At 31.9% G+C, this 12,592-nt stretch overlaps 2 protein-coding genes across 3 annotated transcripts in view; both read right to left on the bottom strand.

Annotated features, from left to right (window-relative positions):
• Positions 1–1,653: 1,653 nt before the first annotated feature.
• Positions 1,654–6,855, bottom strand: LOC112023969 (probable aldo-keto reductase 2). 2 transcript variants are annotated; one of them, XM_065777275.1, is made up of 6 exons: positions 6,401–6,855; positions 5,468–5,826; positions 5,186–5,386; positions 3,427–3,599; positions 3,246–3,348; positions 1,654–2,295 (listed from the first exon to the last, which is right to left on the bottom strand). In XM_065777275.1, exons 2-6 carry the CDS (start codon positions 5,684–5,686, stop codon positions 1,957–1,959), a joined length of 1,035 nt encoding a protein of 344 aa, XP_065633347.1. In that variant the 5' UTR covers positions 5,687–5,826; positions 6,401–6,855; the 3' UTR covers positions 1,654–1,956. The 2 variants fall into 2 exon arrangements, with proteins under 2 accessions (XP_065633347.1, XP_023912373.1); XM_024056605.2 differs by having other exon boundaries at positions 5,468–6,855.
• Positions 6,515–12,592, bottom strand: part of LOC112030690 (uncharacterized) — a 29,386-nt gene continuing 23,308 nt past the window's right edge. The window contains exon 2 of the mRNA XM_065777214.1: positions 6,515–6,859. Within this exon, the coding sequence (XP_065633286.1) occupies positions 6,515–6,859 (345 nt within the window). The remainder of the gene's footprint in view (positions 6,860–12,592) is intronic.

Raw genomic sequence — 12,592 nt, 5'->3', positions numbered from 1 at the left:
TTGCATATATATATATATATATATATATATATTTGATTAAGCAAAATTGAACTCCAATTTAAAAAATAATCACAATTGCATATATATATATATATATATATATATATTTGATTAAGCAAAATTGAACTCCAATTAAAATTCAATTTAGAATCTAATTGAATTTAGACGCTTTGATTTTTGCACCTAATAATTCATTTGACACACAAATTTAAAAATTAAATAAGACACGCGACACAATATTAGACTCCAATTTAGAATTTAATTAGATTTTTTCTTAGTTTTGGCTATTAATATATTCTAGTGTATAATCCATGCATATGCACGGTACAATTAAAAAAAAATTACAATTACATACATATATTGATTCAAATTATACTCTATTTCTCTATTTTATTTTTTTAATTATTTCTTTTGGATATACACGAGTTAACCATTTTTTTTTTAAATTGAGTTTTTGATGATTTATTTAGATTAGACCCTTCATCTTTTGCACCTCATTAACTCACATTAAAAAAATAAATAAATAAATAAAAACCTTAATGGGATACATGGCACAAAATTAGACAACAATTGAAATTCAATTTATAATTTAATTAGATTTTCTCTCAGGTTTACTTATTAATATATATATATATATATATATACACATATAAATTTATAATTGGCGTAGGAGTATTTGGTTTCCACTTTTTACTATTGTCATACCTACCCTTATATATAGTTTAGTTAAAATTGATGGTCAAAAATAATAATAAAAAATTAAGCATGCAAAAGTATTTTAGCAAACGGTTTAAAGACCATGACAGTTTGGAATTTAAAAAAAAAAAAAGGGGGGGTAAAATAGTTAAATTGAAAAATATATCAAGTATACCTTAATTTTATACATATTTATAACTAGTCAAATTTTCAACTCTATAATTATTACATAGTTACTTATTTTAAATAAATAAAAAATTATTACCAACTGGAATTAAAAATAAATACACTAGTTGTTAACCATGTGCATAACTCGTTCGTGCCTAAGGCTAATAGTAAATAACCATCCTCGGTTTATTTTGCGGTAAAATTTTTATAGAAAAATATTTTCAACATTTTATCATATTTGTTTCATTGTAAATTTTTTTAAACTTTAAAAATACTGTTGTAAAAATTTTACCATAAAAACTTAGTAAAACATTTTAAATTAATACACAGCCCCTCCCCCCTCAATCTGGTGGTTTGGTTGCCAGTCCACTGGGCTAGGCTACCATAGCCGCTGATCCATGATTGGAGTGCCGATACTGAATGTCCGATCATCGAACCTATGATTCTGATAGCTGAACCACCGGTTTTGGTAGTTGGTGTTTAAAAAAATTTACATGTAATGCAAAATACCTAAAAATATTTGTGAAATCATTTTACAGCAAAACAAACAGAGGGTAAGTGCATTCTTTTAATTCATGTCAAACTTTAAGCTTACTTTTGCAAACATTCTCTACAAGACTACAGCAACAAAATTTTCCATACAAGATCTAAATAGTGAAGCATGAACCAAATATTTATCTACTAATTTCATGAAATCGAACATAATAAATGGGTTAATTATAACTATTAATTCAAAATTATGAATCATTTACAGTATGCCCACTTCCAAATTTGCATTCCACGCCATAATTTGAGATTAATTTATAATATCCATTCCAAGAACTGAATTGAGGTCCAAATTAAGAGTTTAGTGGGAATCTACCCAGCCTAAACAATAAAAATTCCACAATTGACTCCTGAGCACTGAATTAGGGTGATGATAACAAAATTTCAAAGTTTAGGTGTACACTATAAAGGCCTCTATAGTTTAGGAAGGAGATACTTATTTTCTGAGCAGTCAAATACTCAACACACTTCATCGATGATATTGAAAAAATCCATGAGGTTTCCAAGTAAGTGGTACTGAGACAGAATGAAAGGCTTGTGCAGTGCTTACAAAGCTTTCCATGAAGAAAGTGGTGGAGTTTCAGAAATCTTCCAAGTTGAAGCGCCTTCTGCATATCTATCACCCTTAACGTCATTCTCAGAAGCAAATGATTCAATTTCAGCAATTTCTTCTGGTGTTAGTCTGACAGACAGTGCTCCAATGTTCTGGTTGAAGTTTTGAATCTTGGTGGTTCCAGGTATGGGACACACGTCCTTCCCTTGGTGATGAACCCAGGCCAATGCTAGCTGTGATGTGGTGCATCCCTTCCTCGTTGCCATTTCATTAATACGCTCAAATATGGTCTTGTTATGCTCCAGATTTTCAGGTTGGAACCTGGGTAAAATCTGCAAGCATTGAATACATATATCATTTAAATTCTGAGTTCACTGCATAATAAATGAAAATCTCTATAACACTACATATTTATCAAGACTGTTGTCACTGCAGATAATTTGAAGGAAGTAGTGTTGTGCATAAAAGCAACGATGAACATACACCTCAAACAATATCTATGGCTATAGCCTCATCCAGGCATCCATGCTACCATATGCCTGTCAATTGAGGCAGGCTATGCTTACTTTATTCAGGTCATTAGTATGATGTGCCATTGAAGTATGTGCAAATATATATTAAAACGACTGATGTGATCAAACCAGCAGAGTCCAGCCTCCAAACTTTCATGAATGACCATAGACAACTTATGTAGGTTAGAGAAAATACTTAATTACATCTCTTATGATCAACAAAATAACAGGAATCAATTAATCTATATCAATTTCATGAAAACAAGCTTTCTGTAAAACCAAAAGGAGTTGATAGGAAAATATTCAACTCCTGGCAATAACTTTTTATTTCAGGTGTAATGAGTTAGGAGGAGGGGAAAACCATCGAAGAAAGGAACCAAATATTCTGATGGGCAACATGAGAAATTGAGGTGAGCTAGGGCTATGCAAATACATAATGAACACGAGATATTTGCACTACAAAGATTTCAGCCAATATTTAGGCATAGAAAATCATTTGTTAAGAAAAATTAGGACTATTTCTATTTGGATATTATTACCACAGAAGAAAATTTTGGGCATAAGTCAAGTTTTAGATAGAATGTCGACTACTGTATGGTTAAGAGAAACAGGAAAGCAAACTGAATAATTATCTAAGCCAATGGTTTCTTGCAAGGAAATAAAATCTTGGGATATTCATATATATACACTGATGATGCTATAAAGGTGTCATTCTTATTGTATGAGTAATTGAATTTGAAGCTCAACAGTTGTGTGGCAGATTCACAAACCTTACGAACATCGTTGTCCGACAGATTTTCAACAACCTTAGGCCCTGAAGTAAAGTATCCTCGTCCCAGAGGACTGTATGCAACAATCCCAATGCCCAGTTCCCTGCACAATGAGGTCAAAATTAAATTTTGAATCTTAATTATTCAATACCTTAATATGCAATTGTAATTGACACCTCACCTGCAAGTAGGAATTATTTCTTCCTCCACATCCCTAGACCACAAAGACCACTCTAGCTGCACAGCAGTTATGGGATGAACCGCATGTGCTCTTCTAATTGTTGAGGCAGAGGCCTCAGAAAGACCTATGTACTTGATTTTACCCTCTTCAACAAGTTTCTTGAGTTCCCCAATCTTATAATATATAGAAGAGAAGAATTAGGGGAAGCTCAACAGCAAGCTTCTTCAAAGATGCATGATGGGACACTAATTAAGGCACAATAGTGGCAACGAACATAACCGCTAAGCTAGCATAAAAAAAGATAGCTGTAACATAACCATTCTACAAACAACAGCTTTTTTCTATGTAATTAGACTAATTTAGAATGCAAGAATGGTGAATTACAAGGCTCGCCAGTCATTATTTGACAAGCATTACAGTTTAACTTATCAAGAAAAGCAGGACAATATAGTCTCATGATTACATGATCTTTAACAAATGGTAGTTCCATTTTTCACATATTTCATAAATAATCATAAAAGAACTGAATGATGGTAATTACTTAGATGATGGCTTCACTTTGCATAGAATTCATAGACTATCCTAAATTTCAAGAATATATTTTGGAAATCCTAAATCCAGTATATATTAGAAATGAAATCAGACATGTCCCATGCACATCCTAAATTTCAAAAATATATTCTGAAAATTGATTAATCTGGAATTTGCCTAGGATGCAGTCCAAAACATTTTGGATGTGGAAATATAAATATGAACAGGGTGAAAATGATTTGTTGTAGCCTCATTCCTCATTACATAATCAGAGAGAGAAAGAGGAACCCTCATTAATTTTTGTTGTTTCTTAAAAAAAAAAAAAAATGTTTGAAACTTTGGTTGCCTCATTTTGATGAATTGATTGAAGTAAAACAAATGAGGTGAGCCTTAATTGGTTTGCTTTTGGCCCACAAAGTAATTGATGTTATATCCCTTATGACAACAAAGTCATACCAAGATATTCATTCATTGCTGTAAAACCATCATGGAAGAGTAACGTAAGTTTTCAGCTCTTACAAAATGAACTAGTCATAGAGTCAAGTGAGAAAATGAAGTAATCAAAGAGGCAAGAAGATAATTTTAAATGTTTCCACCACCACAAGTACAGAGTGGTGAAGGAAATCCATGTAGCATTTCCTGTTTAGAAGGTAGCAAGTAAAAGGCTTAGAGTAATATGCATGGGGGAGTAGTATTCCAAGACGAGAGTGAAAATGATTTTTCTTTTTTTCTTTTTTCTGAAAGAGATTCCTCACAATTTGGATCTTCAGTCAAATGATCTTAATATGGTATTTCAAGGATATATGATATGACTCTAACCCTACGTTTGGATGGTGGGAGAGTAGAGGAGAGGGGAAAAACATTCCGGCTACTTTTCTCCTCCCCTCATAGAATATTCTGGCCATTTTCCCCTCTTCTCTCCTCCCATATCATCCATTCCAAATATACAGTAAAAGAGAATTTTTATTTATCAAAAGAAAATAAATCGAAAGATTAACATTGGATAGGACTCAAAACAGATTCAGAACAGAAGTATCAAGAAATTAAATGATATACAAGACAATAAGCTAGATATCATATAAATGCATGACAAGAATGGATTTCTCTACTCCTAACATTGTGAGGTTAATCCTGAATCAAATGCAGATTCTCTGTTTCCACTAATTCTTGTATAACAAAGTCCAATTAAACCAATTTTACAAATCAACAGAGTTAGACTTAAACTAACCGTGACTTCAATGGGAACACGGGTGTCTATGCGATGCTGGTAATAGAGATCAATACAGTCAACATCAAGGCGCTTCAAGCTGGCCTCACAAGCCTCTCTCACATAAGCTGGATCACCACGGATCTCTCTCTTCCCATCCACAACCGTAACACCGAACTTTGTTGCCAATTCTACCTTCTCTCTTAGCCCTCCCTTCAAAGCCTGTAAGAAAGCGATGGTAACAGTAAAGAAAAGAAAGTGAGAGAGAGAGAGAGAAAAAAAATGTATTAATAAGCAAAGTACCTTTCCAAGGAGGATTTCATTGAGGAAGGGGCCATACATATCAGAAGTATCGAGGAAGGTGACACCAGTGTGGATGGCATGATGAATGAGACAGATCATGTCTTGTTCGGGCTTTGGAGGGCCATACAAACCGGACATGCCCATGCATCCTAAACCTTGCGCTGATACTTCCAGTCCCTGTGAACCCAGCTTTATCCTGCCAATTCCTGCGGAGGCCATCTTTCTTCAACAACTACTATTAGTTTTAGCTGCAGAATGAATGGATGTGTTTCTTCTCTCTGCCTCCTGTATTTAAACTCATCGATCCACAGCCACTGGTGTTGAATTTGAGTGGCTTTATTTATTTGTTTATTTATTTTCTGAATTTTCAAACCATAAGATCAATTATGGAACTGCTGCCGTGCGTAAGCGCATTCGACAGGTAGGGGTAGCAATTTTTACTCATATTCATGAATCCATCCATTACCAACCTTATTTGAATAAGTCTTAATCTAACTCATTTGAATATTTAGATTAAATGGATAAACACCCATTTAATTAAATAAATCTATTAATAACCATTAAACCCATATAAAATTTAAATTTAAATAAACCCAAAAAAACCCACTAAACCTTTCTAAAATCAAACACACTTTACCACCTACTCTTTGACATTTCTTACATTTTCTCATCGTCCAAACAGACTCGTAACAAACACAAAACCAAAAATAGCACACGATCACATTCTCGGCAACCAAACATACGCTGATGACCTTGAAAATCAGAAAATCACTCATCCAAACTAATAACAAAATATTAAAAAAGCAAAAACAAAAAATTCAAATCCAAATCCAAATTCAAATCTAAACACCTGCACTTCCCTACACTCCAGTCACCACATCAGTCTAGAGCAGTATAGAGAAATTTTTTTTTTTAATGACTCACTTGACTCACCTGGCCAACTCACTCAACTCGGCTGAGTCATGCTTTTTCACCACCAAGACAAACACACGCTCCCTCCGATTCCGTACTGTCCAAAGCCACACCTTCTTCACCCTCGCACGCTTTTCACCCCCACAAATCCCCAAAATTACCATCTCTGCCACCGCCTCCTACCGCCGCAAACCCCACTCTCCTCCTCCGGCGATTGACCCCCACGTGCCCACCAGTGAAGCAGCCGCCGCAGCCGAAGGCGAGGACTTCGTCCACATCGAAAACCCTACCGTCGACGACTCCCTCAGCGAGAACATCGTCTATGTTGAAGAGCCGTGAGAGAAACGACGAAGACGACGTCGTTTTGACAAGCCACGACGCTGATAGCTCTGAGCAGAGGAAAGTTCTTCCGGAGGAACTATCGAGAAGCGTGGTGGCTCTCACGTGCGAATCTACTGCCGAGAGTGGCGTCTGCGATGTCTATTTGGTTGGCACAGCTCACGTGTCTCAGCTAGGAGTGTACAGAAAACCTACCGATCCGCCAAACTTGACCCGACCTAACCCGACCCGCCGGATTGGATCGGTTTTTAAAATTTGGTAGGTTGGGTTGGGTCACAAAATATTTTTTATAGCGGGTCGGATTGGATGTGGGTCATAAAATTACAAATCTACCAAACCCGACCCAACCCGACCCACTCATATTTAATATATATTTAAAATATATTATATATTTAATAATTTTTTTTTTAAATCAACTGTAAATTTAATATATACTAATGATAATATTATATACTATAAGTGCTTATATATAATATATTTTATATACATATATAATATATACTAATAATATTATTATATATTTTAAAAAATATATAATATATACTAATAATAATATATTTAATAAATTTAATAATAATAATAATATTGGAGGAACATGTGCTTATGTGTGTTAGTTACTATTAGAGGTAGCAACTAGAAGTAAGGGTTTTTTTTNTACTAATAATATTATTATATATTTTAAAAAATATATAATATATACTAATAATAATATATTTAATAAATTTAATAATAATAATAATAATAATAATAATTTGTCAAACCCATGGGTTCAACTTGACACAACCCGATCCATGTGGGTTGGGTTGGACTTATGTGATGGGTTGGGTTGGGTTGAATTTTTTTTGACCCACCATGGTGGGTTGGGTCAAAAATTCCCTCAACCCGACCTACGCACACCCCTAGTCTCAGCTAATGCATTAGTGGCAATATATTGAAATTAAATGGAATAAATGGGTGGGTTACTAATTAAATGGGTTGAACAGATAATGGATAATTAATTTATATATAAACGGATCATAAATTGATAAATGGGTAAATACACACCTAGCCCATTTATGACCCAACTCATTTATGACCCAATCCGCCCATTTGCCACCCAGTCGACTAGTAGCAATTAATTATAAAATAAATAAAAATAAAAATGAAGATATTAAAAAAGAGTTTTACTATGCAATCTAATCTTTTATCTTTTATTTAATTAGTGGATGATGTGATAGTTTCTCATTAAAACAAAATGAGGTTCTAGTTAAAAAAGTAGTAGAAGTAAATCAAATCCATTAAAAAATTCTAGACCAACAACTTATTCCATAAGGCCCACGACTAGTTCGCGTGACAAGTTATGAGTGGTGAAGTAAAAGTGATGGGTCCACAACTCCACCACTAACGACTTGCCACAAGAACAACTTGTAGTAGAACTTATGATAGTGGTATTACTCAAAGATATTTTTACAATATCCTATTATTGGTTCCGCTCAATTCGTAAAGTAAACATAAGACTAAGTGTGCGTTTGGCAACACTTATTTTTGCCAGCTTATTTATTTACAGTACTTTCAATAAGAAATTTTTAATTTTAGTAAAATAAGTGGGTCTCAAACAGACCCTAAATCTACCTACAATAATAAAATATTTTGTTCTTTTTTACAATAAAGTGTAATAATTATTAACTAATAGACCTTGGGGACAAAACCAAAATTTTATCTCCCTGAGAAAGAGTTTTACAAATAAAATATTTTTAAGAAAATATTTTCATGTGTTTTGTGTAATATGTAAAAAATTTTAAGCACAAATCATCAAAACCAACAGCTAGGTCACTGGAACTGCTAATGTAGGAGGTTCGATGATCAGATTGCCATTCTGGCTACTAGAATGGCAACTTTGGCAACCAAATCACCAGAATTGGACCAACAATTTCGGGATGTGATTTTGGTTACCAAACCACTAGCTCCGACAACCTAACGGCTAGATCAACGGCTCCTGTGACCTAACCACTACAACGCGATATCCAACAATAAGACCATTCAAATAATGGCTTTAACAATTGGACCGCAAGCCTAAGCACTAGATTAGGGGGAGGGCCGCTATGCATTTTTGTAAATTGTTTTACCAAATTTTTAAAGGTAAAATGTTTTACAACTTTTTACAAAGCATTTTATGATCAAAGGAAAATATTTACAAGTTTGAAAATATTTTACATGCAAACAAAATCTAAAAATGTGAAGACATTTTACAGAAAATAGTTTATTTCAAAACAAACAAAGCGTCAATTTCACAACATGTCGAAGTAATCGATTGTGAGTAGTGGACATTTTTTGTCTACTAACTTTTACTTTGACCCACCTCTTTTTTTCTATCACCCACAATTGATTACTTCGCATGTTGTGAAATTAGATGGACAAGTAGGTATGGTCAATTCTAGCTTATGTGACATGTGTAATGCGTTTAAAATTTTTGTTTTAAATTGAGTTGTAAAAGATGTGTCCTAATTCTTAACATTTTGTATATTTGTATTGGACTATCCTTGTATCAAAATACAGTTCATAAATTTTGTATTTGACTAAATTATATTTTTTTTAGTCAATATTTGTTAAATTTTGGTATACCATGAAGAAATAATTAAGTGTCATAAAGTTGTAATTCAAGATTAAGAAGGGAGACCCAAGATCAACTCAAGTAAAAGGAAGTGTCTGAAAGCTTGACACATAATCGATTTATCGAGCTATGTCCTGACAAAGTCTCAATCAATTGGGTTTCAAGAATCCTAATTCTCAATCAGACCCATTAAGTCAGCTGATGACTTGGATTTCGAGCCTTACTAAAATATTTAAGGGTCATAAGAGTCAACTAATATAAGATTTTTTTTTTTTTTTTTTTTTTTTTTTTTTTTTTTTTTTTTTTTCAGTTGTAAAAACTTCAATCTATATATATCTAAAACCTGAAGTTTAGTATTTATTGTTGCTACGCTCTAGTTAAGTCACATCAGCATCCACATCATTATCTTTTTTGTTTCCAATTTTCCTATAATGGATTTTAACATTTATTTTTTTAATATTTACACTTTTCCAACCTTTCTCCCTTTCTTACTTTTTCATCTTCCCATTAGTTCTCCAACTTTTCTCTCTTTCTTACGTTTTCATCTCTCCACTACCCTCTATGTTAATATCATTCTTCCTCTTTCCCTTCATATTCCTCTATTTTTGTCTTCTTATTCACACCATCTACTATAAATTTGTCACTATCTCTTCCATTTTATACATAGTTTTCCCTCATAATAAAAGGCTCTCTCTCTCTCTCAATTTTTTGTTCGATTTTTTTTTTTATTTTTCTTGCATCTCTACTTTAGGTTGATAATTTTTTATATTCTTTAAAACTCTACTTTGGGTTAATGTGACTTAGTTTAGTTTTTTAAATTGTTGATGTTGTTGTTGTTGTTGTTGTCTCTCTCTCTCTCTCTCTCTCTCTCTCATTGTTAAATGCTATCCTATTGCATTATAAAGAATTAAATATAGCATATAAAAATCTATATATATCTAAAAATTGAATCATAGCATTTATTGTTACTTTACTCCAGTTGAGCCACATCAGCGTTTATGTCATTATTTTTTTTCTTCCAATTTTCCTATAATTGTTTTTAACATTTATTTTTTAATATTTACACGTTTTCAACATTTCTTCCTTCCTTATCTTTTCATCTCCCCACTACTTTTCCAACCTTTCTCCCTCCCTTACCTTTTCATCTCATCACTACCCTCTACATTAATATTATTCTTTTTATTTCCCTTCATCTTCCTCTATATTTGTCTCTTCTTATTCACACCTTCTACTATAAATTTGTCACTATCTCTTCCATTTTATGCATAGTTTTACCTCACAATAAAAAGGTTCTCTCTCTCTCTCTCTCAATTTTTTGTTGGATTTTTTTATTTTTCTTGCATCTCTGCTTTAAGTTGATAAATTTTTATATTCTTTAAAACTCTATTTTGGGTTAATGCGATTTAGTTTAATTTTTTAAATTGTTGTTGTTCCTTTTTTTCTTTTTCTTTTTTTTGATTGTTAAATGTTATCTTATTGTGTTATAAAGAATTAAATATAGCATATAAAATATAATATTATTCTATTACATAGCATAATTTGGATAATTTGGTATTTATTGTAATTTGGTACTTATTCTATTACATAGCATGATTTTTTATAGTGCTCAATTTAGATGTTAAACTATGAGACTTTACTAATTTTTGTTTATTTTTTATTCATTTGTGGTAGACAAAGTACTCTTAATAGTTGTATTAGAAGTACTCTATAATGCTATTTATTTAGAGAAAAGTAAAAGGTAGACAATAAAAAATAATCAGATGGGTGACAAATTTTAGCTTTTGCAATTTTATTTTTATTATTATTATTATTTTATAACAATGCATATATAGAAGTTTTAATTCTTAGATTTTGCTAATAATTGTTTATCTGATATGTTTTGGGTGGACAAAATTACAATTTCTGCAAAGAAAATAACTTTAATAGATTATCAATAGCAAATTGTTTTGCTAATTGGCCCAATTAATCATTGCTAAGTTTTAATAATTCTTTTAGTTATGTTTTTCAGTATTTTGGATTGTAGGCATAACAAATAAGGTTTGAAAAAGTTTGTTTAAAAATAAAAGAATAATTTCCAAATTTTATGTTCTTTTTAATGATTCACAAAAGGTTATAAATAAATTTTATTTAAAAATGAATATTTTTGTTAACTTGCCTTTTGAATTCTTGAGAAAATTGTATTGTTTTCATTTTGGCATAACAAAATTTATATTTATGATTTATGATTGTTCCTATATTATATTTATGAGTGTTATTATAATAAATAAAAATATGATTACGAAATAAACTACTCTTTATTACATTAGTTTAAATTGTTAAAAAAAATAATTAATAAAACCACCATAAAAATAATTATCACGCGCAACGCGCGGGTTCGCGGCTAGTTCTAATAATAGATTTTGTCTTGAGGTTGATCGTAAAACCTCCTTGTGTTTTTTCCTTTGGTGTTAACCAGAGGTTTTTCACATTGTCAACAAATCATTATATTCTTTATGTTTTCCACACTTTATATTATGGTGATTTGTTGGTGTGGTTTTTAACCAAAATCCATTAAATATCATAATTCATAACTGGTTAAATTTAATAAATTGACTAAATTTTGATAATAACAACTGACGAGGTCTAAACTATAACTTCTTAATCAGTATTAGAGTGGGTTAACTCTAGTTTAGGTATTAATCACTAAGTTGATCATTGACCTCTCTTGTCATAGATAAGTCTATATCTAGGAGAGACTCCAGAGATAAAAAGTAGGCTTTTGTAGCCTCTTATAAGAGCGGTGACTCCCCTAAGAGTGACCATGATAAATTGGATAAAGTGCTGACCTTAAAGAAGCCTATAATAAGATTAATAGGAAATGTATTACTATGATATAAAGTCAAAAAGATTTGAGACTAAACTTGATGAATCTAACAAGTTAATTGAAAAATATAAGAAAATTGCTTAACAATCCTTAAAAAAATTAAAATGAGATCGAAAATATCAAAGATGACTTAACAGTTAAATTTAAAGATATTAAAGAGTTGGTAGACAAATTCAAATCTAAGAATCAATCCCTTAAGGTTAAGGTCAATAGCTTGGAAGAAGAGCTAGTTGATTCTAAGGCCAAGCTAGAAAAGTGTCTAGTACCTAGCTTGATGTAGAGCCCAATTCTAAATCTATACCAACTAAGCCTTCTAACTTATTCCTCCATTTAAAAGGAATCATAAAACCTTTAGATGAATCTCAGGTTATAAAACCCATCTCTAAACCCCCTCCCAGGTCGCAAGGTATATTTGAGTTTG

This window comes from Quercus suber, unplaced genomic scaffold, assembly GCF_002906115.3.
Source record: "Quercus suber isolate HL8 unplaced genomic scaffold, Cork oak 2.0 scaffold_151, whole genome shotgun sequence".
Classification (NCBI taxonomy): domain Eukaryota; kingdom Viridiplantae; phylum Streptophyta; class Magnoliopsida; order Fagales; family Fagaceae; genus Quercus; species Quercus suber.
This window is presented reverse-complemented; position numbering and strand designations above follow the sequence as displayed.